The 21,468-nt window shown below is 44.1% G+C and overlaps 1 protein-coding gene across 4 annotated transcripts in view; it reads right to left on the reverse strand.

Moving 5' to 3' along the window:
* Nucleotides 1-21,468, reverse strand: part of pkd1a (polycystic kidney disease 1a) — an 87,149-nt gene that overhangs the window by 19,740 nt on the left and 45,941 nt on the right. For 2 of the 4 annotated variants that reach the window (XM_053675977.1, XM_053675976.1), the window contains 11 exons: nt 19,683-19,897; nt 13,957-14,078; nt 13,605-13,752; nt 11,327-11,622; nt 10,428-11,192; nt 9,964-10,095; nt 9,581-9,756; nt 8,944-9,077; nt 5,198-8,850; nt 3,537-3,683; nt 1,551-1,691 (listed from right to left, as the gene is read on the reverse strand). In XM_053675977.1, the coding sequence (XP_053531952.1) occupies nt 1,551-1,691; nt 3,537-3,683; nt 5,198-8,850; nt 8,944-9,077; nt 9,581-9,756; nt 9,964-10,095; nt 10,428-11,192; nt 11,327-11,622; nt 13,605-13,752; nt 13,957-14,078; nt 19,683-19,897 (5,929 nt within the window). Of the gene's footprint in view, nt 1-1,550; nt 1,692-3,536; nt 3,684-5,197; nt 8,851-8,943; nt 9,078-9,580; nt 9,757-9,963; nt 10,096-10,427; nt 11,193-11,326; nt 11,623-13,604; nt 13,753-13,956; nt 14,079-16,268; nt 16,529-17,322; nt 17,461-19,682; nt 19,898-21,468 lie in introns of those variants that run through there. The other 2 variants (XM_053675978.1, XM_053675979.1) reach the window with 2 other exon arrangements.

The raw sequence follows: 21,468 nt of genomic DNA on the forward strand, positions 1-21,468 counted from the left end.
TGATAACAGGAAGTAGTTCTGCAGGCAAGCCACAATTTAAATGTAACTGTAAATGGATAAAAAGTAAGTTCTTTATTGAATAAAAATGACAATTGTTGGTGAATTACTGGTAATATTAATAACTCTGCTCCTTCACACCATACCATAGTTGATTATTTTCCTCTAACAGCACATAATTGAGTGTTTTATTTCTCATTCAGGGGCAGTGGTGGCTTGACGGTTAACGTTCTGGGTTACTGTTCAGAAGGTCGGGGGTTCAAGCCCCAGCACTGCCAAGCTGCCCCTGTTTGGGCCCTTGAGCAAGGCCCTTAAATCTCTCTGCTCCAGGGGCACTGTATCATGGCTGCACTCTGACCCCAACCTCCTAACATGTTGGGATATGCGAAGAAAAAAATGATTTCACTGTGCTGTAATGTATACGTGACCAATAAAGACTTATTATTATTATACAACACCTTCTGTGTCCTTGCATAGACGGCTAACCTCAGTGCCGTGTGGAATATATCACATCACAACAATGACATCATTCCCTGCACTGTCTCGGGTTTTCCTAGCCGGTTTCATTCCGGAGCCATGACATAACACGCTAAAGTAAATATTTAGAGATGGAGAAGAAGAAGAAGAAGAAGAAGAATGTTCTGGAGGTGGAGAAAATGACTGATCTACCTCTCCCATGACCTAATCTCTGGGTCTCTGTCCGTTTTTGAAAATCCATTAGTATGAGGCTTAAAAGTGACTCAGAGCAGCCAAATACAGGCTTCACACCTTCACTGGGACTGGTGAGGTCATAGTGCTATTCCCAGCATTCCCTTTGGTTTATCTGCTGTAAGGCTCAGAGTTACATGAGGTCACGTAAGGTAAGGAACGTCAGCGCTCTGAGGTTCCTTAAGAGAAGACCACTAGAAACTGATTGATTTTTGGCATCATATGATCAAACCCTGCAATTCGCTGTACAGTCTCTTTCGGCGTTTGTGGATTCGATGCAATGCCGATTTCTGCTAGCAACGGGAAGGCGTGTTAGCAACAAGTGTTTATTAGAATCAAGGTAATGCAAAAACATTGTAATGTAGTGTATTCTCTGCTAGGCTAGTAAGTTTGAGAACATCTACCAATTGTCCTATCTACCCCGTCCCCGTCTTAACTCTTCAGGGTGTCACACCTGCGGGACTTGCAGTGTTAGCAACACGTCCCATAACATTACTCTAAGTACTGCAGTAGAAAGCCTACCGTAAAAACATTAACAAATGTGTTCATCATCAATATATGGTACACATCGCTAGGCTGGTGAGTTGCCGAACATGCTAGCTGGTGAAAAGCATGTCTTATAGTCTGGAAAAATACGGTAATTGGTGTACACCAATTACCAATTGGTAATTGGCAATAGGCATTCTACTACACCGATCATTACGAAATAGTGATTTGTTTTGAGCTTCGAAGATGAAACCGGACTCGTATTTAACGAGGTAGTGATTACTGACGAGATCATTGACGCTCGCGGTTCTGTGAGATTGTATCGGTGTCACTGTTGGAGTTAATGAGGCGCCTCTTACCCCTCTGTAAGAACCCTGACAGTTGCTGCAGGTCCCCGCCAGGTAGACGTAGGAGTTCTGGCTGATCTCATAACGAGACTGTGCTTTACACGACACACACTCCAGAGACACAATGGGGATGCGACCGCTCTTCACAAACACCTGAGGGGGAAAAAAAGAAAAGAAAAGAAAAGATTAAGAGACGGGTATAGTCGTTTACATCACTGAAACGGCACATAAAGGGAAAAAAACAGATTGAACCGGACGACAGAAACAGAAGACTAATCTAGCTAAACGTCAAAGGGCACTTAAAACACGATATAAAGGAAATGTAGAGCGCGTGAGTGCCGCATACGAAGCGACATCAGAATGGGACATAAGGTACCATTTATCTGTTCTTGCCCTCGTGGGGAAGCAGCCATTTTGTTTGAGGCTTCTACGTACGCCAGCTACATTCAGGCCTGCAACGGGGAACTTGGTACTATTATTTTGTTTGTTTTACGGGGTAATGCCGGCTTTTGTTGGTTAATTTGGGCGAGCAGCCTGTATCTTTTGAGTGTTGTGCACACATTTTCTGATGTTTAATCTGTGACGTTTAAAACTTCTTAAGGGATTCTGAGAACTGTGTATAATGTAAAACTGAAGCTGAATGTTTGTTGACTGAACTTTATGTTAAATACTTTGTCTACATTAGTAAAAAAGGTTAAAGGTTTAAACATTGGTTTGATTATTGACTTAAAAGTTAAACATAAGTGTCTACACTTTAAGTCCTAAGATCATAGAGAGTTAATCAGTGAGAAGAACTCAGGGTAGCTCCCCCGAGTAAAGGTATTACACCAAAGGAGCGCTACATAATAATAACGCATGGCCACGACTTATTAACCCTGAGATCGTTAGTTCGTGAGAATGAGATAACGAAGTCATGCCGACAGCTTAGCAACTTACAGTACATCAGTATAATTCACTCCAAAATGAACAAAGAAATGGATTCAGTCTCCGATCGGAGCGGCGATCTCCTTCTTGTGGGTGATGATTACACCTTATTAAGCGCTGGCCATGACTTCATTATCTTGTTCCATCGTGATAACAAGTCTTGGACATGCATTACAGAGATGTTTATTCTTAATCAAGGATGTCATGTTGTGAGTGGGGCGCCGTTATTTTTTAGCTCCGCCCACTCGTGTCGGCTCGGCTCGCTAGACGTGGAACCAAAATCAGCACGGGTACTGAAGTAGGGTGCGGCTTACAAAATGGCATTGGGAATAGTGACAGCACAGCGTAAAGGATCATGGGTAATCTGAGTCGTGCATTTGTTGGGAAAGTGCTACTTGGTGATAGACTGATGGAAAGAGAGAGAGAGGGGGGGGGGGGGGGGCAAAAAAAGGTGAAAACACATGAAGGAGTGGGGGGGAGACTGAAGCTCCTGAAAGGAGATGTTTTCAGGTTGTATTTGTACATTCATACTGCATCTGCCTCGCAATCACAAAGATCCAAGGAGACGAGACCCCCCCCCCCCACCCCCCTTCACCAGACCTTTAAAAAAAAAAAATGTATTCCTTCACTACCATTTTCTTTCTGACTCATCATCATCACGATGAAAGTAATTATGTGCTCCGGGCATCATGGCCTTTTTCAAACTCTGTAGGAAGGTGACAAAAAGGCAGGTAGGTCATTCGCTGCTTCGGGGACATTTTGAAGTAAGGGCGAAAAAAAAAAAATTCATTTGTGTGTGTAACAAGCCCATTTTAGGTCTGACATTCAAAGCCAGCTTTTTCCGCATTGCTGATGGATGCTAATGGACTACTAAAAGGAGGTGGCGCCACTTGGCAAGGCTTCGAGCCATTTCTATAAACAAAGCTATTGAATCACGACGTACCTGTGACTCAGGTTCTATTAAGGCTCCTGTGACGCTGATGACTCGTACCCAGAGAATGTTTACCGTGAGGGAATATAATTAAACACGCAGATCCACAGCGCGTATGACGTGTTAAATCCGTGAGCACTCACCTTCTGCGTGGTGGATTCTGGAGACATGCCGTCTTTGCTGACGGTCAAACGGAAAGTGTACTCGACCTCCACCTCCAGCTCTGATCCGGAAATGACCAGATCTTTTGGACCCAGTCTGAAGTTCAGAGTAGAGCAGTGAAGGGCTCCCTAAAGGGAATTTAAATAAAGAGACCAAAAAAAAAAAAGTCATCATAAAATCGAATATTTTTATTAAAACCACTACCTTTGAGTATTATTCCAGAGATTGCTACTTATTGATTTTATCGTTTATATTTTTTTCACATCTCTGTAGTCCTAATTGCTTTAAATCCACGATCAGGCCGTTTTGCTTGAGCAGGAAATCGCTAAAAGAACATAAGGTAACCCTGGACTGTTGCCTCGACTCGAAGACTGCCTCGTAAACTCCCCCTGATGCGCTTCTACCTAAGAAATCTGTCTTCTTGAAACGGTTTGCCGAACCTCCTCGTTGCATCAGTGATGTATCTGAGATTTCCTGTTTTGTCTCCTTGGCTCCCAGGCATCCATCTCCTTTTATCCGTCTAATCGGAGAAGCTACAGTGAGCTCCAAATGCCTCAGATAAAAAAAACAAAAACATCCCGAAACCAGTTCCTTTCTTTGTTTTTCGTCTGCGCCGTTTTTTATTTCAAACCTCTGCTCTGAAATATTAGATAAAGGTTGACACCGTTGACGTCGCCGATCACCTAACGCTAACTTCCGTTAACTAGTAGTCGTGAGTCGAATGTTTCTTTTTGAGTTCATTGCCATTTTCCTTTAAAAATAAGCTCTAAGCGAAGGTATGTTCGAAGGAAGAAACTACCTACCGTTTGTTCCGTATAGATCTTGCTTGCTGCCTTACTCTTTTTAACGACGAATCGAGGACATTCCTTCAAAGCTAGTTTAAACCCTAGTTTACACGAACAGTCCACTTAGTAACCATAAACCCACTTTCTCCATCTGACTGGCATTTTCCAGCATTCCATAAGGTTTAGACGTTTAAACTGGAACATCCAAAAAAATATCCCACTGCCTGAGTCTCTGCCAGGAAAGGAGAGCGCACGCCACAGTAATCATCTTTTTTTTTTTTTTTTACAGAAAAGGCAAAAGTTTGGGAAAAAGACAAGCCAAGCAGGAGCAGACAATCTCTGTGGCCATATTAAGGGAGAAAGAGAAAGAGGGAAATGAAAAGAAATCAGCCTTAATTATCTTTTCCAGTGATTTTACTGGGCAAGAATCTGCGCTCTTTATCCTCTGGTGGGTAATGCTCACCAACTACGCTGAGCTCTGGGTTTTCGACTTTTAAAGAGGCTCTGTTTAACCATACATTAACTGGAAAGAGAAAATAACTAAAAAGCTGAATAATATAATTATATATAATTATAAAATCACTGACGGGTGCAGCGACGTGGCTCGATGTACCGCATGGTTACCTTTATCAGCCCGTACTTAATTATTTTCCAATCACAGCATGTCCTGAAATGTTTTGTTCCTTTTTCACCACAGCAAATGGCAAACAAACATCAGGAACATGTCAAACTGCAATATAATTAACCCCAAAAGAGAGAGGGAAAAGGGAGAGTCTGAATCCACTGTTTTTTCACCAAAAGGACCTCTTACTACATCTTACATTTATTATTAATGTAAAATAGGGGCTAATTCTTACCTCAGAAGTGTTGACACATTCCCAGTGGTAATTGAGTAGGGTCTGACTTTCCAAGTCCAGGTTGGGATCATAGGATTGGTTTGCATTCAGCTGCAAGTCCTGCGTTTTGGACCACTCACGATACGTTCCACCCTCAATGATGGGTACCAACTTGGCGGACATCACCGAGAGCTGAAGACACGCAGACTTTCTGAGGGGAATTCCTTTGTAAGACAGGGAAAAGATCAGGGTGTAGTTTTTGGCAGGAAGTGTCATCTTGGGTATCGACAGTTGCAGCCTCCGGACATCGACTTCTGCAGGAAGATGGACTTTAAACGGTGGCGTCAAGTGGTTTTCGAATTCCTGGCAGTGAGAAGCTGAGAAGATCTCCCAGAGATATTCAGCGCCGTAGCGGACACAACCTTTGAGATCCACCTTCGCTTCTACTAGTGCTGGTTTGGAACGCCAAATGGATAACTTTGGAGCTTGAACCACCTGGACTTCTGGCTCATTGCACTCTAGCACACGTATGTTTACCTCAAACAAAGCAGTAACCCAGCTAACCAGGTTGCTGATGTTGACTTTAGCAATGTAGTGGCCAGGTAAAGAATATACATGACTCAGAACAGAGGTATCAGAAAGGATGTCAGGGCTGCCATCCCCAAAGTCCCACTGGTATCTGAGAGAGCTGGACTGTGGGGAAACCCGTGCTTGAAATATTACTGTCTTGTTAATAAAGGTGTCCTGAGGTTGAGCCTCTAAGATGGCTGATTTAAGGATATTCTGGACAAGCACGTTCTTGGTCTCATTTTGAATGCTAAGTGCATTAAAGGCGCTCACGCTGATAGTCAGAAAACCTGGCTCCTCAGGTACATAGGTGGCTTTTGAATCTAATCTAGTTGTTTTGGCTCCATGATGAAGATCAAAGGTCCACAGGTATCTCACAGGGTTGCCTGTTTGTATGTGAGCCTCAAAGGTCTTGGGGACACCCACAGGTATAGCTTCTTCACAGCAGTCCAAGATGGTAAGCTTGGTGATGGGTTCCAAGACACAGATATGCAGGTTCCTCCGTTCCGAGCTTATTTGATTCCAGGCGGTCAGATTGATGTAGTAGTTGTCTACTCTGCTGAACTGGTGTACATAGGTAAGGTTGGGGTAGACAGTTGCATCACCACTGATGCTCAAGGTGTAGCTAACCGAGGTACCGAATGCGACAGAGATGGTGAACTCCACATTCTCACCAACTGCGACATTCTTCTTGCTGGCCTTGAACTCAAGCCCCTGAATTCTGTCTTGCACAGTGAAGTCACGAGCCAGCACCTCACTACTTATGTCATTTGAGACATTCAAAGTGACTGTGAAGGTTCCAGCGGATTTAAATATGTAGTATGTGGACCGCTGACTTGATTTTACATCATTTGGCAAGAGCCACATCCAAGAAACGTTAGATCCAGTTTGGACATGGCCAGAGAGAGATACATTTACTCCAGTGGCTATAAAGTTCTGCTCTGTGACATTGGTTGTGGTGAAGCTAACCCCGGAAATCGGTTCTTGGACGCTGATCTGTACCGAAGCCATCTCCTTGCTAACCCGGTTTGAAACCTCCACACTTACTGACTTCAGCCCTGGACTGTCAAATGCTTGCCAGATGGAAGGCATATAAAATTGCAACAGATCACCTTCTATCCACCATCTATACTGCAGATCACTGCCTGAATTCGCAAACACCGTCATGTTGGTGATGGCGTTGACGGCTGTGGGGTTCGGGGAAGCCTCCAGAACCAGTTTTCCAACAGGATCAAGAAACTCAATAGTGCGGTTAACAGCTAGCTGGCCGAGCAAATTGGTGGCCTTCAGGAGGACTTCGCAGGGTCCAGGTGTGGAATAATCGAGGTCTATGTTCTTGCCAGTGAGATTTAGGGCAACGGTATGTTCGTGTTCCCTCAGAAGGTTCCAGCTGAAAGACATGTTAGTGCCATCTTTTAATAAAGCCTGCAAGTGCAGGATGCGGTTGGTGGCAAAACAGCAACTGTCCCCGAGCTCATCAGACACGATCTGTAAGCCTTCCAGCTCCCGTTGTACGAATATATAAATGCTAGCCTGAGCAGTGCTGATGTCATTTTCAGCAGTTACGATTACGTTGAACATCCCAACCGAGCGAAAGGTGTAGAACATAGGGTGAGTGCCTGGAATGGAGGTACAACGGTCACAAAGGATCCACGAGTAACGCACATCATCCCCTTGGTCAAGGTGGGTCTCAAAGTGGACCGTCGCATTCAAAGGAACATTGACAAGGCTGGCATTGAGTGAAAGTCCTTGAATGGGGGCTAAAACCATGACAGGAATTTGGCTTGTATTTTCACTCACATCATTCTTACCCGTAACGCAGATATCAAAGATCCCTGAGGAATTGTAGGCATGCGTCACATTGTGCCCTGTAAGGACTGTCCCATCCCCAAAGTCCCAACTGTAGGCAACATTATCTGAGTCAGAATATGATATGAATGTGTAGTCCTGCCTCAAGGCCAGGTTGTTACCCTTTGTTCCGTTATGCTGTACCAAAAGATAGCCCACAGGTTGCTGTACTTCAACTTGCACTGTGCTTATGCTGTATGAAATGTTGTTAAGGACTGTTACAGTTATTAAATAGAGGCCTGGGCTTTTGAAAGTAAAAACCATCCTGTCACCACCTGTAACAGGACTTTTTGAGTCACTGACCCCAAAATCCCACAAGTAAGTGTAGTCAAACTCTGGAAAGGCGGTTACGGTAAACAAGCTTTCCTCTCCGAGTCTGATAAATCTGCTGGAGGGCTCGAGAGTCACATTGGAGACTTCAGGTTGGACGCAGATCCAATTGAAAAAATTCGCTTTGTTCACACTGCTCGACATGAGGAGAGAAAGATGGTAGTTCCCACTGCCTTGGTAAGAATGTGTTATAGTTGGGGTTCCATATCGAGTTTCGTTGGTAGTCCCATCCCCAAAACTCCACATATACTGATGAGAAGAGGCATTTCCTGATACAAGCACATGGAAACTGATATCTGTTTTTTCCTGAACGCACCCAACAGGCTCCAACCACAACACCTGCAGCACAAACACCTGAACATGTATGGATTTCCATCTTGAGCTGATGGCGTTAGTTGCAGTTACATTGACCGTATAGTTTCCGTCTTTGATGTAAGTATGTTCCACCCGAGGTTCTTCACGCATGAGCACGGTCCCATCGCCCATGGAAAAACTCCAGCTGACATTGTTGCCCGCTTCCAGAGCAGCCTCGACGATCGTAGGGGTGTTGAACTCTGTGGGAGCGGACGTCCTGACCTCCAAACCGTCAACGTCTTCGTATACCATTATGACTTTACAGCTGTCTTTATTACTAACGGTGTTATTAACATTCACACAGACCGTGTAAGTACCGCTTTGCTCATAGGCATGATGGACCCTGCGTTCACGTCCTTGCTGAAGGCTGGAGTTGTCTCCAAAATCCCAAGTGTAGATGATTCCATAGGAGGACGGTAAAGGATGTGCCTCAAATGCAGAAGGCTTTTCAGCTTGCAGAAGCTCTGGTTCGGTGTTGATCTCCACCGATGTTAAAATGCTGAAGACATACACATCGAGTTTGTGGGTTTTGTTCTCGTAGCGGTTGGAAACCGACACCCTTAGGTTATACTCTCCTGCAAAAAAAATAAAAAAGAAGAAACGTTTGACACATATTTGATATCTGCAATGGAAAATAAGCAGAAGGTTTTTGGAATACGTTCAGTTACCTGGTTGTTGGTACGTGTATTTGACTTCATGCTGCAGAACAATACGTTTATCTGATGAGTCAGGGCTCTGATGTGGCGCGACGTAAGGTGGTTTAAAGTGATTCTCCATTTTATCCCCATCTCTGAACAACCACCTGAGACACAGTAAACCATCAGAAACCACCACCGCACACGGACGATACAGAAGAACACGAAGCATGCATCGTTGGGCAAATTATCTGTGCTTGACTTCAGTCAAAAGTATAAAAGTAAGGCTTGTATTAGAGAAGTCAGACATAAAGCCCGGTTGAACAACAAGAGACAGGAAGAGGAAGAACGGTCATGCTCTTGATGGTGTGGGACTATAAACAATAAAGATAGAAGTAAAGCTGTGGAGTTATTTTTAACCAAAGTTCTCTAGATCATCTCTGTCACTGACATTAACCAACTACTGAGATCTGAAACCTAAATCTAGACCTTAATCTCTCTCTCTCTCTGTCTCAGAGTTTGCCAATGCCAGGACGAGGAAGTGAAAAACCAGAAGGATTTGAAAGCTGTACAGCTCACAGTGGCAGAACTTTTCTTTTACATGCACCTCACATGCATTAAAAGGTCTATATAACAACTTTTAATTTGACCGTATGGTTATAGGACTAACAGGAAAGTGGCGTCCACCGAAATGTCGACCGCTACAGAGGCAGACAGGGTCAGCTGGTCACCCTGAGTCACAATCTCAGGGACGCCCCTGACGGTGATCTCGCTCATGGGGTTCATTTTATCCACGGTCACATTGAAATCCTCTGTCAGATCGCTCACGTGGTTGGTAGCCTTTACCTAAGAAGAAGCCAAACAAACTTCTTTGTAGATCAGTTCCATTACCAAATGAAACATTTTTCAGAAATGTGGAAAACTTCAGGTAAATGTTTTACGGATCTTTCGTCTCAGACCTTGAAGCCACTGAACTATTTGAGGTTAATGTGCCTGCTAAAACTGTCCTCCATTAAAAATGTCCTTCACGTTATTTGTCAGGCATATTCTCACCGTGAGTTTATAGACAGCAGCGTTCTGGTAGATGATGTTGAGCACAGTGTTGTAATAGGTGAAGTACGGTTTATCGTCCACTGTCCATCGGAATGAGGGGTCAGTGCCTCCTTCTACAGATGCTGTGTAACTCTGAGAGAGAGAAAAATTCATATAAGACCAAAGAACGAAGACGGACCTTTTCAGGTCGCAAGACATGATGCAAAAGGCAACGCAGAGAGAGAACAGATGGTTAGAGACATGAAGCTCACCACCAAAACTGAAATGTCAAAAGTAATGATTACAGAAGAATAAAAAGAAAGGGCGAAAAGCATCTGCTCCAAGGATGAAGATAGACGAGATGAAGAAAAGACTATGAGCGACACCTTTGAGAACATTAGCATGCCTGAAGTTTTTTTCATGCCTGAAGTTCTGATCTTTTTCATTGATCAAAAAAGTTCTGATGAGATTAACAGTGTGCTTACCACTACAGTTTCCATCAGGACCCTGTGGGCAGGATGCGGCTGAATCTGTAGGCCTCGCAATGGCTCCTCCACCCTCGCCTGAATCTCCAGATCAGCCTGAGTTACCTCACTCTGGGCATGTAGTACCACCTTGGTTTGCCCTGGTGTGGAGCCCAGTTCAAGGTCCAGCCAGGCAAACAGGGTATCGTTGTTTGACTTGAATGTCTTGCATTCAACCACTTTGGACTCCAGTTCCTGTGGGCAAAAACTTTGGAAGGGGACAGTTTTGTTACTTCCTTGCCACCCAAATACAGCACTGTGCTCGGAACGAGCCATGACCAGGACCGACGTGCGATTAGGAAGGAAGTAGACCGTTCCATTACGATTGGTTGGATAGACCAAGGTGAGGCTCAGTGGGGGGATGATGTGGATTGAACAGGAGGCGGTGACGGGGAAGTCAAGATCAATCGACGTCACTTCCAGGCTGTAGTCACCCATTTGCGGTAGGCCAGCTTTGAGAAAGGGACTTCGCAGTTTGGTTTCGTTTTGCCCAACATACAGCATCCTAATCGGGCATATAAACTCATGCACCCACTTTCCATCGCCGATCAGCTCCAGGGTTTCATTAGAGTCCAGCCAATCAGACCGATTCTGGACTAGAATGCTCTGTTTCCATGGTGATGAGGGATCAGGAGAGCACTCGAGTAGGCCAGAGGTCCCGGCATCATGCTGAAGGGCGACAAAATCACCTGGGACAACTAAGAGGTCTTCAATTTGCTCCTGGACCTGAGTAAAAACACAGTCATAAGAGAGCAGATGTATCAAAGAATCTAAGTAACCCTGTTTTTTTGCTTTTTCTAAATGCTGAAAATTTGAAAATTCTAAATAAAAATTTGTCTTTTTGAAGACAGTTATCTCACCAGTGTGTGTATGGAGGCTCCAGGTGGCAGGGTGAACAAGACCTCTCCCACCAGGCTGTAGTGAGGGCGCAGGGTACCAGGGGGCAGGGGCTCCACCCCTGAGCAATTTGGGCATGACCCTGGCTGGCATGGGCGACTCAGGGGCAGGCAAGAACCCATGTATTGACACCACTGATGCCACACGGGGCATGGTGGAGCTTGAGATGGAGGTGAGGCGGTAGTGGTGGAGGAGGTGTCATTGGGCCAGGCATCCAGGGACCGGCACATAGCAATGGGGCTGCAGAGATCACCGCAGCCTAGAAAAAGTCAATCAAAGGTAGAAATGGGAAGACGTCGATGCTATGTCTATAACATTTCATTGATCCTTGTTAGTCTATTTATATGCCTCCATGAAACTCCTTGTCCTTCTGGTTATCTATGAACCCAACCTACCATGAGGATGGATATAATGATGGACATCAGTTTTCAGAACTCGACAGGTTGGGCCATTAACAGTTGGAATGGTGCAACTGGCCTAACCTTGACTTTAATCCATGCAACTTTGAATGTATCCGAGGAAAAAAGAGATTTAATTCAAAGCTTTCTTAAATATATATATATATATTTTTTTTAAATCCATGAATGCAGCTTAGGAGTGAACTTCTCATGCACGCATTACTTAAGCACATGATCATTTTATTTGTTTGTTATACAGTATGTATTGCTCAGGGGTGCATAGGCTGGCACTTTGCTTGTGTTGGAGAAGTTGCGTCTGGGGGAAAATAAAAGGATGCTAGGCAAACAAGTGTGATCTAGACTACAGCTGTTTTGGTGTACAGTTGGAACGATAGTGATTACATGATTCTGACTTGTTAAAAGCTTTCACAGCTTTCCTACACTTGTAAAAGCCAGACAGAAGCACAACATTTTTTAAAAGCTTTGACATGAGCTCTGACAGATTTTGTACGGGTTACAAACAAACACGACTGACTTCTACAGTAAACATGATTTGGATTTACACCACGGTGCTGCTGCATTCTGGATTCTGATTGGTCAGAAGGTGCTGGTTCATTTTCAAAATCACAGGTTTATATTAACGCGCTGGTTGTAATACGTAATCGTTTCCAAAGTAACAGCTCATTGACGGGGACTTCTAAGGCAGATGTACCAAATAAGGAGAAGAATGGAGAGAAGAGAAGTAAGAGAGAGAGATAGAGATGTATAACAGGACAATTCCTTTCAAATCAAATCTTCCTGGTTCCTAGAAACTACTTCTCTCCGTCTTCTACTTTGCAACTCAGTCACTTCTTCTTTCTCTCGCCTGAGGACGAGATTCTCCACATTCTCAACTTGGCTGTCATTCTCTGTCCAAAATCAATAAAGCGCTGGAGTGCACGCACCCTCCGTCCCTGCCCTCACACTCTCCAGTCTGGTAGTATTGACAAGACAGGGAGCAGCAAAGACCTCTGGGTAAAAGCTAAAAGGTAGAGACAGGATGCAGAGAGTGGTCTAATGGGAAGGGACCTTAAATCATACCCCTCAAAAATACAGAAAGGAAGAAAACCTGTCGCTTAAAACGTGACTGCACCTCCAGAGAATACTCCAGTTCATGTACGTGTGTAGAGGGAAGAGCAAATGACACAAAACGAGATTGGATTTGCACTCTGACGTCTTCTGTGTGTACCTTGAAAGTGTGAACCAAGGGTGGAGCGTGGTCTCTTCTTTTTTCATCTTTATGTGGATAAAATACTAAATGGGTTAGCTGGTGATTTTCTATTCTTTAATGTTGCATTTTGGTGCAAAATAAAAACAAACAAACAAACAAAAAAGACGGACTTTTCACCAGAAGGTCGTGAGTTCAAACCCCAGCACTGCCAAGCTACCACTGCTGGGGCTTTGAGCAAGTGCTCAGAAGTATAACTGAGATGAATGTAAGTCGCTCTGGATAAAGCGCTCACTAGCATCAGGTCTGTCAGCGTTGCTCAACATCGCTGCCAAAATTGTGAAGAGGCAAGAGTCCGGTGTGAACGCTGCTTTAGGCTGATCCAAAGTGGTTCTGATGATACTAGGGAGGAGTTTTACCCCCTGATAATCGCTGATATGATAATTATATCCGTCTGGTTTTTGTTTCAGCAGAAAAGCCTGCAACTTCCTCCTTCACACTCCATCACACACTCATCCCGCTGAGCCTCTTTCTCTTCTGTTGCTCCAAACAACCTTGCATTTGTGTGTGTGTGTGTGTGTGTGTGTGTGTGTGTGTGTGTGTGTGTGTGTGTGTGTGTGTGTGTGTGTGTATTACCTGGCAGCAGCAGGTGTAATCCACTCTGGCAGTGCGGTCGGTACACCTGGAAGCGAACATGTGTGTGTGAGCTCAGAGAGTGCGTGATCAGCTCCAGAGATGAAAGACGCCCGCTGTGGGTGAAGCTCAAAGATGGGAACAGGAGCAGCTATAACATAAACACACACACACACACACACACACACACACACACACACACGCACACACGCACACACACACACACACACGCACACACACGCATCAATATACATGTGAGTGAATAAAGTGTCTTAGAGCGTGCATATACATACCCATGAGTAAAAGTGTATGTGTAAGTGTATGTGTGTATGTGTGTGTGTGTGTGTGTATTTACCTCTACGTTGTTGGCCGGCGTTTCTGTTCTAGCTGAAGATGAGACTTTTGGACTGATGACACTTTTCTGGGTGTTGAAGACAGCCATACCCACCCGGTACACGCCCGCATCAGACACACGCACTGCAGAGAGAGAGAGAGAGAGAGAGAGAGAGAGAGAGAGAGAGAGAGAGCGATGTCTTCCTGATAAAAATGAGATGTTTTTCCCTCTCACCCCCTTTTCCGCCCCTGTACTTCTTTACCGTACTACTTTACTGTATTACTTTACTGTACTATTTTAATGCACTATTTTACCATACTATTTTACTGTACTACTTTACTGTACTATTTTACCGTACTACTTTACTGTACTATTTTATTGTACTATTTTACTGTACTTTTTGCTGTACTACTTTACTGCACTATTTTACTGTACTATGCATAGTATTAAAATCACAGCCTTTAAATCAGCAGCTGTCACTGAAAACTTTTATGTTTATGCATTCGGAAGACGCTTGTTATCCAAAGTTATACCTGAGCTGAACAGAGGAGGGTTTAGGGCATTGCTCAAGGGCACTACAGTGGCAGCTTACTAAAGCTGACTGCTTTAATGACTGACTGACTCACTCACTTACTGACTCATTTAATAACTGACTTAACTTACTGACTTACTAACTTAGTACTTACTCACTTACTGACTTACTCATTAACGTTAACTAACTCATTAAGAACATACTTATTAACGTTACTTATTAACATACTGACTTACTAACTTAGCACTTACTCACTTACTTCCTGACTTACTCACTGATGTACTAATTTACTGATTTACTAAATTACTGACTTACCGACATAATCACTGACTTAATAGCTAACTGACTCACTTACTGACTTAATTACTCACTTACTTCCTGACTTACCAACTTACTAACCGTCTCACTTATTTAATAATGTAATGACTCACTGAATTAATTACTGACTTAATAATTTACAGACTTAATAACTCACTAACTTAGCAACTTACTCACTTAATGAATTAATGACTCATGTGCTGCCTTACTCTTTAATAACTTACTGACTCACTTACGGAATTAAATACTGACTTACTAACTTACTGACTTAATTACTGACTTAATTACTGACTTACTCACTGACTTACTGACTTAATTACTGACTAACTAAATTACTGACTTACTCACTGACTTGATTACTGACTTACTTACTGACTTGATTACTGACTTAATTACTGACTTACTAATTTACTGACTCACTTACTGACTTTATTACTGACTTACTAATTTACTGACTTACTCACTGACTTACCTACTGACTTAATTACTGACTTAACTACTGACTTAATTACTGACTTAACTACTGACTTAATTACTGACTTAATTACTGACCTAATTACCGACTTACTAATTTACCGACTTACTCACTGACCTTCTTACTGACTTAATTACCGACTTACTAATTTACTGACTTACTCACTGACCTTCTTACTGACTTAATTACTGACTAACTAATTTACTGACTTACTCACTGACTTAATTACTGACTAATTTACTGAATTACTCACTGACTTGATTACTGACTTACTGACTTTATTACTGACTTACTAATTTACTGACTTACTCACTGACTTACCTACTGACTTAACTACTGACTTAATTACTGACCTAATTACTGACTTACTAATTTACTGACTTACTCACTGACCTTCTTACTGACTTAATTACCGACTTACTAATTTACTGACTTACTCACTGACTTAATTACTGACTAACTAATTTACTGACTTACTGACTTAATTACTGACTAATTTACTGACTTACTCACTGACTTGATTACTGACTTACTGACTTTATTACTGACATAATAATTTACCGACTTACTCACTGACTTACCTACTGACTTAACTACTGACTTAATTACTGACCTAATTACTGACTTACTAATTTACCGACTTACTCACTGACCTTCTTACTGACTTAATTACTGACTTACTAATTTACTGACTTACTCACTGACTTAATTACTGACTTACTAATTTACTGACTTACTCACTGACTTAATTACTGACTTACTAATTTACCGACTTACTCACTGACCTTCTTACTGACTTAATTACCGACTTACTAATTTACTGACTTACTCACTGACTTAATTACTGATTTACTAATTTACTGACTTACTCACTGACTTAATTACTGACGTGCTTGGCAGTTCTGGGATTTGAACTTGCATACACTCTAAAAATCCCATTTGTGTGTGTGCGTATAGTGTGAGTATGTGTATGTCAGTGTGTGTGTGTGTGTGTGTGTTTGTACTGACTCTTCATGCACAGTGTCTCTCCTCTCCTCCTGTTTGCTCTGACAGGAATGTGATTTGAAGCGTTCACTTTGTGAATCCCGGCTCATTCTTCACTCAGACAGACAGAGGGCGAGACGGAGGGATGAACGAACGATCATCTTCAGGGACGCCGTGCAATCGCTCTCAATTTGAAAGTGTGTTTGTGCTCCTCTGTGTATTATTAAATAGGTTTCTGACAGGGGGGCTGCTTAATGCCGAATACACCGTGCTTCTGAAACACACTGAGACGGAGACTCGTTCAATAATTCAGAGATAAGCGCTCGCTCCGCCTGTGAGAGGCGGCGACACAGGGGGAGATCAAAACCAAATTTGGTGCAGTTCGTGCACAGAATCTAGTGGAGAGTAAGATCCAGTGGAGTGGAGTGTGTGTGTGTGTGTGAGTGTGTGTGTGTGTGTGTGTGTGTGAAATCCATCACAATCAGTTACACAGCAGTTCACCGTGTGCGCTTGTTTATTCACTCATCTGTTGCACGATAAGCAACACGGAGCTCCTGATTCAAACCGAAAAGTCATTAGAGTCAGGTTTACTGCTGAAACCCTGACGTTCCTTTAGCACGGAGCTTGTGTTTGTCCAGGCAGTGCTGTCTTCACTGTGTTTGTTTACGCTAGTGTAGTTTACGGGTTTCCAAAGTTACGCTAGCACTAAGAGTGAGCATTAATTACCACAAGCGTTGGAACAGTACATCCCGCATAAAAACACTTAGGGCATTGTGCGTATAGTATCTCAGTCGAGAATAGCAGATGTGTAAACCTCAGGCTTCCACACACACACACACACACACACACACACACACACACACACACACATATATCATACGATTTCAGTTCATAAGGCAATGTTATAATGCGATATTTGAGGACCCCATTTAACAGGTGTTATCCTGTTAAAATTATTTACACGCCAGTTTAAAAATACCAATGAATTGTACACACCACTGCACACAATAATACTGGACAATACTCCACTTACTCCACTTACAGTTAACTATGATCATATTCAGTGTGTGACTCTTACCTCAGATCATCTGAACCCATGCACTGACCCAAATCATTCGAGCCATGCAACCATGGATACAGCCACCTTCTGTCACCCTCCTTCTCCTTCTCTCTCTCCTTCTCACCCTCCTTCTCCTTCTCTCTCTCCTTCTCTCTCTCCTTCTCTTTCTCTCTCTCCTTCTCTCTCTCCTTCTCTCTCTCCTTCTCTCACCCTCCTTCTCCTTCTCTCTCTCCTTCTCTCTCTCCTTCTCTCACCCTCCTTCTCTTTCTCTCTCTCCTTCTCTCTCTCCTTCTCTCTCTCCTTCTCTCTCTCCTTCTCTCACCCTCCTTTTCCTTCTCTCTCTCCTTCTCTCTCTCCTTCTCTCTCTCCTTCTCTCTCTCCTTCTCTCACCCTCCTTCTCCTTCTCTCTCTCCTTCTCTCTCCTTCTCTTTCTCTCTCTCCTTCTCTCTCTCCTTCTGTCACCCTCCTTCTCCTTCTCTCTCTCCTTCTCTCTCTCCTCCTCCTTCTCTCTCTCCTTCTCACCCTCCTCCTCCTTCTCTCTCTCCTTCTCTCTCTCCTTCTCCTTCTCTCTCTCCTTCTCTCTCTCCTTCTCTCTCTCCTTCTCACCCTCCTCCTCCTTCTCTTTCTCCTTCTCTCTCTCCTTCTCCTTCTCTCTCTCCTTCTCTCTCTCCTTCTCTCTCTCCTTCTCTCACCCTCCTTCTCTTTCTCTCTCTTCTTCTCTCTCTCCTTCTCACCCTCCTCCTCCTTCTCTCTCTCCTTCTCTCACCCTCCTTCTCTCTCTCCTTCTCCTTCTCTCTCTCCTTCTCTCTCTCCTTCTCTCACCCTCCTTCTCTTTCTCTCACCCTCCTTCTCCTTCTCTCTCTCCTTCTCTTTCTCTCACCCTCCTTCTCCTTCTCTCTCTCCTTCTCTCTCTCCTTCTCTCACCCTCCTTCTCTTTCTCTCACCCTCCTTCTCCTTCTCTCTCTCCTTCTCTTTCTCTCACCCTCCTTCTCCTTCTCTCTCTCCTTCTCTCTCTCCTTCTCTTTCTCTCACCCTCCTTCTCCTTCTCTCTCTCCTTCTCTTTCTCTCACCCTCCTTCTCCTTCTCTCTCTCCTTCTCTCTCTCCTTCTCTTTCTCTCTCTCTCTCACCCTCCTTCTCCTTCTCTCTCTCCTTCTCTCTCTCCTTCTCTTTCTCTCACCCACCTTCTCCTTCTCTCTCTCCTTCTCTCTCTCCTTCTCTTTCTCTCTCTTCTTCTCTCTCTCCTTCTCACCCTCCTCCTCCTTCTCTCTCTCCTTCTCTCACCCTCCTTCTCTCTCTCCTTCTCCTTCTCTCTCTCCTTCTCTCTCTCCTTCTCTCACCCTCCTTCTCTTTCTCTCACCCTCCTTCTCCTTCTCTCTCTCCTTCTCTTTCTCTCACCCTCCTTCTCCTTCTCTCTCTCCTTCTCTCTCTCCTTCTCTTTCTCTCACCCTCCTTCTCCTTCTCTCTCTCCTTCTCTCTCTCCTTCTCTTTCTCTCTCTCTCTCACCCTCCTTCTCCTTCTCTCTCTCCTTCTCTTTCTCTCACCCTCCTTCTCCTTCTCTCTCTCCTTCTCTCTCTCCTTCTCTTTCTCTCTCTCTCTCACCCTCCTTCTCCTTCTCTCTCTCCTTCTCTCTCTCTTTCTCTCTCTCTTTCTCTCTCTCCTTCTCTCACCCTCCTTCTCTTTCTCTCCTTCTCTCTCTCCTTCTCTCTCTCCTTCTCCTTCTCTCTCTCCTTCTCTCTCTCCTTCTCCTTCTCTCTCTCCTTCTCTCACCCTCCTTCTCCTTCTCTCTCTCCTTCTCTCTCCTCTCTTTCTCTCTCTCTTTCTCTCTCTCCTTCTCTCTCCTCTCTTTCTCTCTCTCCTTCTCTCACCCTCCTTCTTCTTCTCTCTCTCCTTCTCTCTTTCTCTCTCTCCTTCTCTCACCCTCCTTCTCTCTTTCTCTCTCTCCTTTTCTCTCTCCTTCTCTTTCTCTCCTCACTTTCTCTCTCTGTCCTTCTCCTTCTCCTTCTCTTTCTCTCCTGACTTTCTCTCTCTCTCCTTCTCTCTCCTTCTCCTTCTCTCTCTCCTTCTCTCACCCTCCTTCTCCTTCTCTCTCTCCTTCTCTCTCTCCTTCTCTCTTTCTCTCTCTCTTCTCTCTCTCTCTCTCCTTCTCTCTCCTTCTCTCTCTCTCAGAGTAGGGGTGCCATTTCTTTTGGGACTCATGCATTTTCTCCGGGCTTTGGATAATTAGAGAGAAAGGGAAGCTGTAGTTCTGTGGTTTGCGTTCAGAAACGCAGGAGAGGAGTCCTGTAGTACGGATGGGTGGCCGGTGCGGGAGACTGGACTCTTTGATGTATAGTGTTATAAAGGTGTGTCCACGCTGTATATGGAGTGCGACGCCCACCTTGGTGTTTGAACTGGCACACGTAGGCGCGTTTAGCACTGCAGGGGTGCGAGCTGGTTTGTCCACTGCTGCCCAGAGACACACACACGTTTCCGTCCACCAGCGTGGCCCGATCTCTCACTCCGTCCTCGCCTGGCAGCACCGAGGAACCGTCCACCCAGTGGAGAGAACCGGGAGAGTCCACGTCACTGAGACCCAACCACACACCACGCTCCCTGTACACACACACACACACACACACACATAAACACTCAGAGTTTAGTAACACTTACAATTACGGTCGTACTTTAGTACTTCCCCTCTCTGCAAAGAGGCCACTTGAATGTTTCTGTCCTTCCACATTCCCTCGTTTTGGACTAACAGTAATAACAGCTGGGCTTCGCTCCCTCTCCTCCTCCTGACTCACAGTTTGTCGTAGTGTTTTGGCCCGTGCTTGTTCGTGTTTTGTTCTCTGGAACGTGCCGTGACCTCTGTAACTTGTTTGTCGCTTGTTTTGTCTTTGTTGATTGTCTTCTTAATTGATTTCGTAACGTGACCTTAAGCTGGGCAATGGTGCTATATAAACAACACATTACTATTACTCAGAGGACGGGAAAGCATACATTTATCTGAAATAAAGCCTCAGTGTCCAGCGTCGCCAATTTAGTGACTTTTTTTGTTACTTTTTTGAACCCTTTATTGACCGCATTTCAAAAGTATTTGTAAATCTTGTGGCTGTAGTGACTGTCCTGCACTCAGTACGGCTCTCCAGCTCACATCACTGCTGCTGGTTATACGAGGTGAGGTTCACTCCGCTCACCACCAGTTTGTAAAACCACTGACCAGTCTCTAATCACCATCGTTCTCAAAGACCAACCACTGATCACCATCGTTCTCAAAGACCAATCACTAATCACTATTGTTCTCAAAGACCAATCACTAATCACCATCGTTCTCAAAGACCAACCACTAATCACCATCGTTCTCAAAGACCAACCACTAATCACCATCGTTCCCAAAGACCAACCACTAATCACCATCGTTCTCAAAGACCAATCACTAATCACCATCGTTCTCAAAGACCAACCACTAATCACCATCGTTCTCAAAGACCAATCACTGATCACCATCGTTCTCAAAGACCAATCACTAATCACCACCGTTCCCAAAGACCAACCACTAATCACTATAGTTCTCAAAGACCAAACACTAATCACCACCGTTCCCAAAGACCAACCACTAATCACTATTGTTCTCAAAGACCAACCACTGATCACCACCGTTCCCAAAGACCAACCACTAATCACCACCGTTCCCAAAGACCAACCACTAATCACTATTGTTCTCAAAGACCAATCACTAATCACCATCGTTCCCAAAGACCTACCACTAATCACCATCGTTCCCAAAGACCAATCACTAATCACCATCGTTCCTAATGACCAATCTCTAATCACCATCATTTCCAATCATCAATCACTGACGTAAAATATTTTGATATACAAATGACCATGATCATTCACTGAATATGCGAATTAGTCTACAATGCCATGTGGTGTCTTGTAGACTTCTTGAGCGTGTATCAGCTACTTTCTCCCGAAGAAAGCTGACAGATTCTCCATCAGCAGTTCCACCTCAACCTGAGAACAACGCAGGAAATCTGAACGACTCTCCGTTATCAAGTCAACACCGTACAAAACCCCCAAACAACCGGGACAGGAGAATACAGCCCAACACATCTGAAGGGTCTAACGGTCAGTTCTGATCCGTCTCTCTAGACCTTCAGTTATGGGAAAATATCTGCATC

The sequence above is a fragment of the Ictalurus punctatus genome, chromosome 26, assembly GCF_001660625.3.
Source record: "Ictalurus punctatus breed USDA103 chromosome 26, Coco_2.0, whole genome shotgun sequence".
In the NCBI taxonomy this organism is placed as follows: Eukaryota; Metazoa; Chordata; class Actinopteri; order Siluriformes; family Ictaluridae; genus Ictalurus; species Ictalurus punctatus.